The 13,831-nt window shown below is 36.8% G+C and overlaps 1 protein-coding gene across 1 annotated transcript in view; it reads left to right on the top strand.

Annotated features, from left to right (window-relative positions):
• FOXK1 (forkhead box K1) overlaps window positions 1-13,101 on the top strand; it is a 108,767-nt gene extending 95,666 nt beyond the window's left edge. The window contains exons 3-9 of the mRNA XM_072597674.1: window positions 1,942-2,098; window positions 2,903-3,049; window positions 4,407-4,600; window positions 6,953-7,119; window positions 8,293-8,574; window positions 9,802-10,026; window positions 10,312-13,101. Coding sequence (XP_072453775.1) covers window positions 1,942-2,098; window positions 2,903-3,049; window positions 4,407-4,600; window positions 6,953-7,119; window positions 8,293-8,574; window positions 9,802-10,026; window positions 10,312-10,529 — 1,390 coding nt within the window. The 3' untranslated portion in view covers window positions 10,530-13,101. The remainder of the gene's footprint in view (window positions 1-1,941; window positions 2,099-2,902; window positions 3,050-4,406; window positions 4,601-6,952; window positions 7,120-8,292; window positions 8,575-9,801; window positions 10,027-10,311) is intronic.
• The last annotated feature ends 730 nt before the right edge of the window (window positions 13,102-13,831 follow it).

Raw genomic sequence — 13,831 nt, 5'->3', positions numbered from 1 at the left:
TTGAGTAACTTTGTCTCTCTAGAGTCAGGATGTGTTATCATCGCAGACTAGTTTTGCTTGCTGATAGATTTCATTCCACCATGTGTACAATACTTTGGGTTGGTGTAACAAATGTTAAGTTCCTTAGTATCGGTCATTTAACATGCAATGTAGTATTAGCTTTCCTATTCTTATAGTGCCATCTTGTGGATCTAAAAGGAAATTTCTTCCATAACAAAAATGTTAAGGTGGAACTTTAAGGTCCTTCATCCATCAACCTATTTCTCTTATGTTATTATATTGCCCATGTTAAGGGATCCATTTAGAACAAACTCAAGTTTATATAGCAAGCTCAATATGAGCCAGCATTTTAATATGGATGCACTTAGGCTGCATTAATTAAATTATAGTGCCCAGAAAAAAGGGGTGGTGATTTTGAATTATGTGAAACTAGTCATTAAACTTTCCATATGCTTGACTTAGTAGTCCCACTAATATACTTCCACTGTGGAGGCCAGAAACTGAACCCCATATATGACAGAATATTAATAGAAGTACTTTTTGAGTTACTAAAAAAAAAACTGGAAACAAGTAAATCTTCAAATGGGGAATAGTTAAATAAATTTTGGCATATGAATATAATGGAACACTACTGTGCAATGAGAAATCACAAACATGAGAAATTTAGAGAAATGTGAGAAGAACTACATGAACTGATAAAGAGGGAAATCAGTTGAACCAGGAAGGACAATCTCCACAGTGGTTACAATAATATAAGCAAAAACCAACACTAAATGACTGCTGAAATAAGACTGATTGAAGTGACCTGGAGAGAAGGTCCTGAAGAACAGTTAATGCAGCACTTAATGAGAGATGGGGAGCTTTAGGAGCAGAATGTTATCAGATATAGTCATTTTGTCAGTAAGTTTGGCTTAAAGTTTTTTGTTTTGTTTTGTTTTGTTTTTTACCAAGCAGATGGTTTATTGACGAGAGGAGCATTGGTTAGGGAAATTACTGATGTAAAATTCTAAGGTGTATTCAAATAAGACTTTAAAAGGGGTCATTATTAAAACAGTGTAACTGATCAATACTGGATGCTGCATCTTAGGAGAGACATTGAATAGGATCATGGTGGTAAAGACTCAACCGTGTCATTTGAGGAAAGATACTTAGGTTTAGCCTTGAAAAGGGAAGACTCAGGAGGGAGGGAGGGAATATATACAACAGCTATCTTCTAGTATTTGAAGGTTTGGTAGAAGAATTAAGACTTAATCTGTATGACTTGAAGAGGGCAGAACCAAGACCAGTAGGTAGAGTTACTAAAAAGCAAATGTTGTTTTTTTGCTCAGTATAAGAAAGAACTTCTATGCAATTAGATCTACTTGAAAATGGAATAGACTGCCTTGCATTTGAAGGAATTTTGCATCACTGTCGTTGGCTACATGATGATGCTGTAGAGGGAACTTGGTGATTATACGATTTCTGAGGGCCCTGGAATTCTGTGTTTTTATTAAGCATGAGAGAAAGTACTATAGCACCCTCATACTTCAAGTTTCTTCAGCCAGAACCAACAAGGAAACAGGTGATCAGATGAGGATATGTAAAAATGCAATGCAAAAGAAAGGTGGGGATATTTATTTCCATGTGTCTTTGTATGGGAGTTTCTACCATAATGGCAGTATCGGTCTCTCAGATGATGCAACTTCTAAGCAGTAGGAGAGATAGTTACAGGAAAATGTTATCAGTTCAGCCATCTATACATTGTGATTTCTTTGTATTTTAGTTTATACTTTATAGCATTAAAAAAGGGTTGTAAAGCTGAATGTAATATACAGAATAAAAAGGGCCTTTGGCTATTTATTTTATTTATTGTCTTCTATTAATTATTCAGGAAACACTTCCCAAAAAAACAACACTTTTTTTAATGGTAACAAATCATGTTGTGTCTTTCTCTTTCCCCAGTGTTCCCAACTCCTGTCCAGCCAGTCCTCGTGGTGCTGGATCCTCAGGATATCGCTTTGTTCAGAATGTCACCTCGGACCTGCAACTGGCTGCAGAATTTGCAGCAAAGGCAGCATCAGAGCAGCAGGCAGACACATCTGGAGGGGACAGCCCAAAGGTTTGTTGAGATATAAAGACATTTCCTGAGAATATTCTCACAGCATACCATGTAAATAAGCTGTTTCTGGTTAATGTCACAATTGGCATTGCAATCTTCATATGAAGTACAGGATAATATACTTGGGTATATATTATTAGATAATGTCCTTTGATGTTAAATATACATGAATGATATTTAGTTTCAGGAGTTCTTAACCTAGGGTCAGTTAATTTGCTTTTGAAAGTATTTTAGAACTGTATTTCAATATAATTGGTTCCTTTTGTAGTTCTATGTATTTTATTTTAAAATATTATTCTAAGAATGTTCATAGGCTTCACTAGGCTGTCAGAGGAGCCCATGACACTAAAAAGGTTAATGAACCTTCTATCCTTATTACTGACAGAGCGGTTTCAAAGAGTCTATGTTAGAAATTTTGAGCAACCTATCCCCATGTAAAATCACCATAGCTTAATTTGTCTTTATGGACTTCATTTTCTTCTACTGCGTAATGCAGTTTTATGTCTCTTTGTGGAGGAAGTAAAGAAAGAGGTTCAAAATCATGTGCTTGTGGTAACTTTCAACCTCCACCTGAAACAGGAATGATGATTCTTACTTTCATGAAAGTGTGTGAGAGTCAAGCACATTTGGAAAGAAAAGGAGATAAGTGTAAACTGTAGATACTTTTCAGTTTTCAGTAATCTCAGAAAAAGAGCTATTTGGAGCCAAATTTAAGAAGTTGAGATGATTCCTGCTCTTTCTATTGAAGACGTGAATTTTGTTATTTCCCAGATTCCCCCTTTAATGTTCTCTTCTTCTCCTCAGGATGAATCAAAACCACCATATTCTTATGCTCAGCTCATAGTTCAGGCTATTTCCTCAGCCCAGGACAGACAGTTAACACTAAGCGGCATCTATGCCCACATCACCAAGCATTACCCTTACTACAGGACTGCTGACAAGGGCTGGCAGGTGAGTTGGACAATTCTGCCATTTCTCTGAAATTCTTCGGAAAATTCTTCATGAAGGTCAAAAGTGAAGAACTGTAATCAGAAGGCTAGCTCTTTGGGGGCTCATAAAAAGCATTTCCTAAAGTATGAAGGACATTTTATTATGAAATCTAGTGTGGTCTTAACTTTGTCCATTTTCTTTATAGAGCCTTCTCCCTCTGGCCTTTCCAGTGTCTAAAAATGGTTGCTCTGGTTATTGATTTATTCATACTTTTATAGATATGCCTTGTAGTTCTGAATACATATGCTTATTTTAGCTTTTTCAGTTTGAATAAATTGAACATACATGTTTTAAGTACTTACATAGTACAAGGCAATGTGCTAATAAGCACTGCCAAGTTCTAAAAATAAATAAGATTAATTTTTCTCTGATTAGGTCTTTGGCTTCAAGAGGAAGCAACAAGTTCACAAATGATTCTAATATAAGCTTTTTTTTTAAAAGTGCCATGAGAGAAATGTATATGACGTGCTATGGTATCAAAAAATGACCAAAGAGATACGAAGATAGCATTGAGGAGGTTATATGTCATACATATGTGTATGTCTGTGTGTAAATCTCTCCTCATCAAAGCTGCAAGGTAGGTGCTTGCAGTTATTATTAATATGGAAGGTAAAGATTAGTGACATTAAATGACTTTATTCTTCCGTAACTGTTGGTAAGTGTGGGAAGCAGGATTCAGACCCAAGCCTCTTCTGACCTCAGATCTAGACCTCTTTCCATTAGATTCAGACCCAAGCCTCTTCTGACCTCAGATCTAGACCTCTTTCCATTAGATTCAGACCCAAGCCTCTTCTGACCTCAGATCTAGACCTCTTTCCATTAGATGAAGACAGTACTGTGCCCCATCAGGTTGAAATGTTTTGACCAAGATCTCCTAAGAGTCCAAATAGACTGGATCTTTAGGTATGTAAAGGAGAGTAATGGGAGATAAGTTTGGGGCTAGAAAGAGAACCACTAATCGTAGCTCTGTCAGCTGACTTGCTCTTGGACTTCCGATAGTCATTATGACATTCAGTTCTTTTTTGCTATCTATTTAATGGGGAATAATTGTTCTGTGTCATAAAATAAAATGATGGTGTTCTTTATAAATTCTTTTTGTTCCTCTCTCCCTCTAACAATGATAAAAGAAAACACAACTTGTCAGCCACCAATTTAATACATTTTTCATGGTCATTTTTGTGTAGTTATTTAATTCAGTGTTCAGATTATTTTCCATATTTTGTTTATTTACAGCAATATTCCTGTAATCTCTTGGTGCCATTTGAGCTGTTTCCAGGTTGGTCAGTAATTGATGGATCTACCTGTTCTCTCCCTGCAGAATTCTATTCGACACAACCTCTCCTTGAACCGTTACTTTATTAAAGTCCCACGTTCTCAGGAGGAGCCTGGAAAGGGCTCCTTTTGGCGAATTGACCCAGCATCGGAAGCCAAGCTGGTAGAACAGGCATTCCGGAAAAGGAGACAGAGAGGAGTTTCCTGTTTCCGAACCCCTTTTGGGCCCTTATCATCAAGGTAAATATCACTGTCCTGCTTTCTGGGTTTCTTTTTCTGAAGCCATTAGGAAAAGACGTGTCACTTTAAATAGAGAGAATAGTCTTGCTACTTTTTTGTTCCCAAAAGCACCCAAATCTTTTAAGAATACGATTCAGAAACTAATCAATTTATGTAATGAATGTAATGTCTCAGAGTAAATGGATTGATGCTATTTAAACATGGTGATCCATAACCCTTTAAGAAATGCTTGTCAGCATAGATGATATATAAAAGTATACATTAATGTAAAAGTGATAAAAATGGCACTGATTTTGATGGAAATAGTTTTATGTTTTAAAACTTTTAACCTCAAAAAAGTTATTTTTGTAGTTTAAAATTTAGTCCCTAGTATAAGTTATGAATTCAGATTATAATATTTAATTGTCATAGTTAATCAGTGAAAATCCCATTCCTTTTATGATAACAACAGCCAAAGCAAAGATTTGTTGGCTGTGTTAGTGTGGGTCTGAGTTTGGAAAATGATTTTGACAACCCTTGAAATACTCTAACAAAACCCTTATTTTCTAGAACACCTGATTCATTTAAAAATAGAAATAGAGAAGAGAAATTTCATTAAAGTAACCACTGTTTCTTTTTAAGTTAGTTAAGTCATTTGATCAATCAACAGATACCCATTGAATACTTAGTATAAGCCCAGCTTAGCACATGAGAGATACAGAAGAATCACAAGGGTAGATCTTTGCTATCAGGGAGCTTATATTCTACAGTCTGGTTGGGGAAACAAGACACATTGTGTCTCTACGAGTTAAAGACCAATTATATACTAAGCTGCATAGTAACTGACTGCAGGAATAGCAGGCGTTTAGAAGTGGAAGAAATTGGTATAGTTTGACTAGTTAAGGAAGGTTTGGGAGAAGCATCCACAGATCATGAACTAGGTTTGACCAGGATGTGGATGATTGGTAAAGAGAATGCTCCAGAAGTGTTAACAACATGAATAAAGGATAGAATTTAGTTTGATGTTTATTGGGAAAATGAAGACGTTGGCTTGGCTGGAGCAGAGAGTTTATCTTGGAGTTCTGGGAAATAAAACTATATACATGCATATATATATATATATATATAAAACTCGATATATAATCTAACAAGGGGTTAGATTATAAAGAACCTTGAAAGCTAAACAGAGGAGTTTAAGTCAAATCTATAAGGACTGTAAAGGAGGGACTCATTGAACTGGTATTTTAGGAAGAGAAGTCTGGATGTAGTATGAATTTAAGGTGACAAAAATTGGAATCCGGAATGTTTGTTAGAAGATTGGTCAAGTAATCTAAACTGTAGAATAGAGGAAGGCACAAGGCACAAATGAGAGTCATTTGAAAGTAAGTCAGTAGAAAGGAAGGAGACCTACACGTATGTGTGTGGGAATGGAGGAGGGAGGAAAGTTAAAGATAACTTAAAAGTTGTTTAGCTGAGAAGACTGGATGGTTTTTCATAGTAATGTTTTAAATATTGACTGGAAATTTAACTTTGAGTACCTGAGTACCTGCTCTGTTTGCAACCCCATCATTCCTGTTTTAGATACTGCCTTCTCCTACATCCTCATCTCCTTCTAATTGTGTCCTAAATTCCCTTAAAAGGGGCTCTCCTACTTCTTCTGTCCTCCTCCCCCTCCTTCTCTGCCTCTCTTTCTCTCTGTCTTGCTCCTTCTCCCTTTCCATCTCCTAATTGAAATAGTTTGATAACCTGCCTGTTTCCAGTGACAGAACCTGATTAAAGTATCATTAAATTCAACTTTGCTCCATAAGCCCAGTTTTTTGACCAGAAATCACATGCCATACTGAGTATGGGAGGTTTTATGGAGCCTTGGTTAATGAAGATGAATGTGCTCTTCATTTGTCCGTTTGTTACTTATTTGTTATGTATGTAAAACAAAGTTGTACTCCCCAGTGACCATTTTGCTTTCTCAACTGTGAACTTTTGTACCCTGATAATTTAATATATGAAATGGGGCCAGCTGAAAGTGTGATTCTTAACTGCAGAATTAGAAGGTATGTTCATGGAAGGCTGGCTGGTGTTCTCAGTCAAGGAGTAGATGCTCTTGAATTGTAGCAAAGCCACAAACAAGGCACTCTTGTCACACTTAATGGAGCTTTAAAACTGTGGTTGTATGTTGTCAGTTGGCAAGCTGTCACTGCCAAGAAGGGTTGTGTTGGAAATATATTAGGAGGCAGGAACAGTACAAGAAGGTGAAGTGTAGGATATAGACGTTGGAGTTTTGTGTTCAGTTTGTTTTTTAATTTCTGGCCACCCTTCTATTTAATCCCTTTGAACCTTACTGACACAAGATGATGCTTCTCTTGTTTTTTGAAGGAGTGCTCCTGCTTCACCTACTCATCCGGGACTAATGTCCCCTCATTCTAGTGGCCTACAGACTCCAGAGTGCCTGTCTCGGGAGGGTTCACCCATTCCACATGACCATGATTTTGGATCAAAATTAGCCTCTGTTCCAGAGTATCGGTATTCACAAAGTGCACCTGGTAGGAATTATATGTTTTGCAAATAAGTGTATTGTGGTTTTTTTTTGAATGTGTTGATATATTTTTTTAATTCAATACTTTTTTTTAATAATTTGTTTTCAGTTTTCAACAATCTCTTCCATAGGTTTTAAATTTTCTTCCTTCTCTCTCTCCTCCCTCCCCAAGACGGCATATGATTTTATATAGATTCTACACATACATTCTTATTAAACACATTCTCATGTTAATCATGTTGCATAGAAGAATTAAAACAAATGGGAGAAACAATGAGAAAAAACAAAACATAACAAAAGAGAAAATACCCTGTTTCATTCTGTGTTCTGACTCTATAGTACTTTCTCTGGAGGTAGATGGCATTTTGCATCACGAGTCCTTTGGAAATGTTTTAGGTCCTTACATTGTTGAAGGTTTATCAGATACAGTCCTTGCACACTGTGGTTGTTACTGTGTACAGTGTTCTCCTGGTTCTGTTCCTTTCACTCAGCATCAGTTCATAGAAGTCTTTCCAGGCCTCTCAGAAGTCTTCCTGTTCACAGTTGCTCATAGCACAAGAGCATTCCGTTACAATCATAAACCACAACTTGTTCAGCCATTCCCCAATTGATGGGCATCCCCTTGATTTCCAGTTTTTGGCCACCACAAAAAAAACTCCTATAAATATTTTTGTACATGTGGGTCCTTTTCCCGTTTTTACGGTGTCTTTGGGATAGGACCCCAGAAGCAATTTTGCTGGGTCAAAGGGTATGCACATTTTTGTAACCCTTTGGATATAGTTCCAAATTGCTCTCCAGAAGGAGTGGATCAGCTCACAGCTCCACCAACAATGAATTAGTGTTCCACCTCTCCCATATCTCTTCCCAACATTGATCGTTTTCCTGTTTTGTCATGTTAGCCAATCTGGTAGGTGTGATGTAGTACCTCAGAGTTCTTTTGATTTGCATCTCTCTAATCAATAGTGATTTAGAGCATATTTTCATATGATTATAGATAGCTTTAATTCTTCCTCTGAAAACTGTCTGTTCATATCCTTTCACCATTTATTAGTTGGGGAATGACTTGTATTCTTGTAATAAATTCAGTATTCTTGAACCAGAGCTGATGTCAAGAGAATTTTTTTAATATACCATATAATCTATAAACTTCATTGTCTTTCTCACTTTTTGTGTTCTTTAGGTTCTCCTGTTAGTGCTCAGCCAGTAATAATGGCTGTTCCTCCCCGACCATCTAACCTTGTGGCCAAACCAGTTGCTTACATGCCAGCTTCAATAGTGACTTCACAGCAGCCTTCTGGTCATGCAATTCATGTTGTGCAGCAAGCTCCCACTGTTACAATGGTCAGGGTTGTGACCACATCTGCTAATTCAGCTAATGGATATATACTTACCAGTCAGGGCACAGCAGGAAATAGCCACGAAGCAGCAGGCACAGTTTTGGATTTGGGCAGTGAACCAAGAGGTAACCTATCTGTTTGGTAATTTCATTAGATTTAGATGTAGACAACTTTGGCCTTTGTAAAATTGAAACTGAATTAGAACTTGGTTTCTGAAACGTCAAAGAGCACGGCTAGCGGAAGCATGAATGGTTTGTGGCCGAAGTGTAGTAACAAATAACATAAAGGTGATTTTTTAAAACCATTTCTGCAACCCATGAATATATTTGCATTAATTATCCTTTTTTTATTACAAATTCTGCTCTTTATTTAATAGGTCACAAAATAGAGGTTTCTTTGAATACTTGATAGTTTTTCTTCAAAATTACTCTCACTTAAGTATCTCAATCTTTTTCTAAAATTGAAATATAAATTTTTTAACATAAAAAGAATCAGGCTATGGAAATGAGTTAGCAGTTGTAGCAACAGGACCTCTAATGAGGAGTCTGTAGGAGTAATTTTAAATGAATATTTCATTTCCGAACTCGAAATCCTGACTTTCATGAGCTTAGTGAGATTCTTATAAAATTCAAGTCAGTAAAAAAAAAAATGACTCAGTTCTTTTAAATTAAGTAATATCTCTTAGTTGTTATCTTTTGATCGCTTTGTTTTATCTCTTCACAGTATTTTTGTGGCACTGTCAATAGGAGAATTGCATTTTTGTGAGTAACTGCTTTTGTAACACTTCAGGCAAATAAAAACATTGTTGATATTATTTTTAAAATCAAATTATTGATATTTGAAATTTGAGTGATTATGTTAATCAGATGAAGAAACCTTATGGAGTTAGTTTTATCATTTATGTGATGAAGGTGATACTGTTTGGACATAGAAATAATCAACTATTTGATGTATGTTTTAAACTGATATTAACTTGTTTAAGACTAACTTATATGCTCTATAGGAAATATCTCATTCATTTTATTGGGAAATAATAGGGGATTCTCAAATTTTTCATTTAATGAACATCATGACCTTCTGACAGTGCACTTGAAATTTGAAAAATTTCTGCTTAAAAAGGACTTTAAATCTTTTCCCATTTTCAGTCAACATTCCTTAAACAAATAGTGGATTCACTAATTGAGTGCCTTGAAACTCTGTCCACAGTGTTGTTATCTAAGTCCGTAGGATCTGTGTTACTGAATTTGAATTACGGTATTCCTTTTTTATCTGTTCTGATATATTGATGTCAAGTAAAAATTAAAATGCCTCTGTTAGTTTGTTGTAATATGGTATTCTTTAAATTTTGGTAGCATTGGAAGACAAGCCTACAATTGCATTTGCGACAATTCCAACTGCCAGCCGAGTCATCCAGACGGTGGCCAGTCAGATGGCTCAGGGAGTTCCAGGACAAACAGTTGCAATACTCCAGCCAGCAACACCAGTGACCATTGGGCAACACCAGCTCCCAGTCAGGGCAGTGACACAGAATGGGAAGCATGCTGTCCCTACCAACAGCATCACTGGCACTTCTTATGGTAAGTCTTTAGTAGTCTTTGCATTCATTTTCTTCCTCCACTTTATGTCCTAGATTCTTGTCACATCTTTGCTGTGGTAAATGCAAAAATGGGCACTGTTTGCTCAGTCCAGCTATCATAAATGTTCTCCGGTTGAGTACGTTATAGCGTTTTCCATCCTAGTTTTTGAGTGTGCTTCTCTTTGTCATTTACTTAATTACCAAATACGTGATTTTGACCCTTATTCAGAAGAACAAGTATTGGTCTTAATTTTACATACTAAATCTATGTCTCTTTCATTCCCAGCCCTTACAAACCCACTGCAACTTCTTGCAGCCCAGGCCAGCTCCTCCACCCCTGTAGTGGTTACTCGAGTGTGTGAAGTGGGCCCAGAAGACACAGCAGCCTCCTCAGGAGAGCCAGATGTCAAAAGACCTCGGTTGGAGGAACCCAGTGGAACTGTTGTGGCCCAGGCAGGGGTGATAACATCTGCAACCCCACAAGGGCAAGGAACCGGTGAATGAAGTACCTGGGAAAGGAGCTGGAATATAGGTGGAGCAGAAGGTGCATCAAAAGGAACGGTAGAACAGAAGTGTAACTGCCTAAACAGCCACTTATCTTAATGTGAGATAGGAAAGACAGCTCCACAGCTCATCAGATCTTGAGGTGCCAAACAGATTGGGAAAAGCTTCCATCTAACTGTACCTGGAATTCAACTCAGCCTTTACTTTGTTTTTCTCTTCCATACCTTTTAGTTAAAAAACAAAAAACCCACATAAACAAATACAGACAACTGATTGTATGACTGCTGGGAATTCTTTTTTTTTTTTTTTTCAGCACCTCCTGTTTTTCCACAGCCTTTTCTTCAAGAGGCTGGGGAAGAGATTGCAGTTCAGTATCTCAAGGAATGTATCACAAATGTCTGCTCCATAAGAAGAAGGTTCCTTATTTCTCCAATGCCTTAATGCTGCCTCAGAGTTTGACACTGATGTTCTTAAGGAAGCAGCCTTGACCATCACAAGAAGACTGACACAGGTTATCATAGTGACAGCATTAAAGTAGCATGGTACCCAACAAACAATCCTTTTAAAGAAAAATAATTGTATTTAGAATGAATTCTTATTTATGTAGGAGGTTGAGAGCAGGCTGTTGGGGTGGGGACCAGGGAGCAGAGCATCAGGAATTGACCAATTTATTATTTCATAAATGTCTGTTTTCATAGAAAGGCAAAATAGAAGGTATTGACATTAGTATTATTTTTAACTGGTTTGGTTTTGACTCCACAATATTTCTTGCTTTGTTCAGACATGTACCATCTGTTTTTAAACTAAGCCTACATACATCTTGGACAGAAGTTGAGGGAATGCCCCCCCACATGCTTTTTTGTTTTTTAGTTTTACATGCATGATGCATGCATTAATCACACCATGGAATTAACCCACAGCTGTAACTGTTTTAATGTCATGTTAGGGGAAATTATGATAGCTTCTTGCATTAGAACATGTATTTGCCTCAGTACTGTTAGAATGTCCTTTGATTGAAAGACTGGTGAAAAGCTGATGAATTAAATCATAACAGTAGTATCCAGGTTTCAGTATTTGGCGTGAATATTGATCAGAACTGAGCCTCTGTGCTGTCTTCCCTGCAGTAGTAGTAAAGTTCTATTATAATGAGGTATTCTAGACAACTATATGGCTCACTTGATGCAAAAGAAAATAGAGCAGAGGTCCCTCAGAACTGTTCTCCCCATAACCTAACAAAAGATGTATTCTTAGCATAGCTGGATACAGTTTTATAATCCTAATCCTTTTATTTAAATTTTTACCCAAATTCCAGTTTTCTTTTACAGGTTGTCATTGCAGTTGGAAAATATTTCCTTTATCTAAAACATCAAAATCTTTGGGGTCAATTCAAGGTAATGGAAACTACCTTCCAAGTATTGAGGTTGCTCACTGTTATCCACCTTCTCCCAGGGTTGGTCACCCTGGCTGTCCGAGTTTGCTTTGTAGCTATAAATAAATAAGTAGCAATTTTCTCTGAGGAAGAAAAGTCAACAGAGTACTTCAGTATAATGAGTCTGTGTTCCTTAGGAAAATGTCTTCTAAATTTGTACACTTGGCAGTTTGAGCTATGTCAAGTATGTTGAAAGGAGGTGGGAACATATGGAATATTATTGTCTATTCAGATTTTTATCAGTCTGTTTTCCTGAGCAGTGTGCAGAAGGGATTAAGGAATGCTTCTGTTAGAAAATGATCTCTTATTTTGTTAACTATTTTGGTGCTGCTTCTCCCAATAGTCAGTCATCATTAGGAGGAAAAAAAATGTTGTACACAAGACTCAAGTATCAGGAAATGTTTTTCTTTTCTTCCTTTTTTTTTTTTTTTTTGAAGAAAAAAAGCCAGGAGCACCTTCCTTTTCCCCACTTCCACAGCTAGTTAGCTCTGTTTAGAGCTGATTTATCTCTATAAGCCCTGTTAGAAAAATTGCAGTGGTGTTCAAAACTTACCCATAAAATATATGAGACAAATTAAAGGTAAAAATTTCATAGGAATTAGGAACTAATCAATAATTTTCTGCTTTAAAACAAAAGAATTAACTGTTTCTTTTCTTTTTAACTATTTAAAGCAGTGGGCATTATTATTCCCACTTTAGAGATTAACAATTTGTGATCAGAACCCATTGATTTAACCAGAAGTTTAAAAAGGTGGTCTGGTGAAACACCAGAAAAGAGTACTCTACCACAATCCCCCTTTAAAACTCCATTGTGTCCTCTTCAGTCAGAATAAGAGGGAACTGGCTCCTCTTAGAAAAAACTACTGAGCCCTTCATGAAGTGCTACATTTGGCCCAATAAAGGAAAAATGTATATGTGATTAAATTTTAAAAGGGTTCCACAGTCACAGAAATATTATTGACATCCATGCAATATTAAGTAAAAAAGTTTGAGAGCAGTGGGAATGAGATAAGCAGCAGTGCAGTTCTCAGAGATACTTTCCCCACTTTTTAATGATGATAAATTAAGCTCCATTCCACACTGACATTTTCTTACGTGTGTTTGTGTGTGTGTGTGTGTGTGTGTGTGTGTGTCGGTGAACGAGAGAGAGAGAGAGAGACAAAAAGAGAATGATGTCAGGCAGGCTGCATTCTGCATTGACAACTTCAATTACTAACAAAACCAGGGCCTTGTCTGGATTAGAGAATCTGTAATTAGTGACGTTTTATGGCCACCAATTTCTCCTTTAACCATCCTTAATTGGTGTTTGTTCTAAGTACTCCTTGTAGACAGCCTAACAGAGTGAAATGGCTTAAGGTAGTGGGAACTGTGTCTGGTCTTCAATAATCATGGCTACCACAGACTCTCCTTTCCAAGCTGGGATTTTCTGCAAACACTTCATGTTGGGAGGTTAGAAGGAAACAGTGGCTCACATATATATTTTTAGTATTTGTATCTATCTTTTGCTTCATCTGAACTTATTGCTCCCATCTCTTTGTTTTACTGACGTCAAAAAGCGCTAAGTGCTCTATCTGTGCAAACTTTATGTCTTAGTAATGGTTGGTCTGCAACTGGAAGGGAAAAAGGGTGGTAAATAGGGAAAGTGGACAACAGCAAAATTTCAATGGAAGGAATTTCCCCTTCTTGAGAGTTTTAGCACCTTAAACTTCTACAAGAGTTGCATGATGAAGGAAATAAAAAGGATCGAGGTCAAGAGAAGAGTGGTGGATATTGGGGAAATCTTTACCCATAATCCTTTGTTTTATAATAACTTCAGAAAGTTTTAGATTATAGCCAGGAAATATTGCCTTATATCTTCTAAGCCAGTGTTTGT

This window comes from Notamacropus eugenii, chromosome 3, assembly GCF_028372415.1.
Source record: "Notamacropus eugenii isolate mMacEug1 chromosome 3, mMacEug1.pri_v2, whole genome shotgun sequence".
NCBI classification, from domain to species: Eukaryota; Metazoa; Chordata; class Mammalia; order Diprotodontia; family Macropodidae; genus Notamacropus; species Notamacropus eugenii.
Note: the sequence above shows the minus strand (reverse complement) of the source record. Positions and strands in the feature narration are given on the sequence as shown.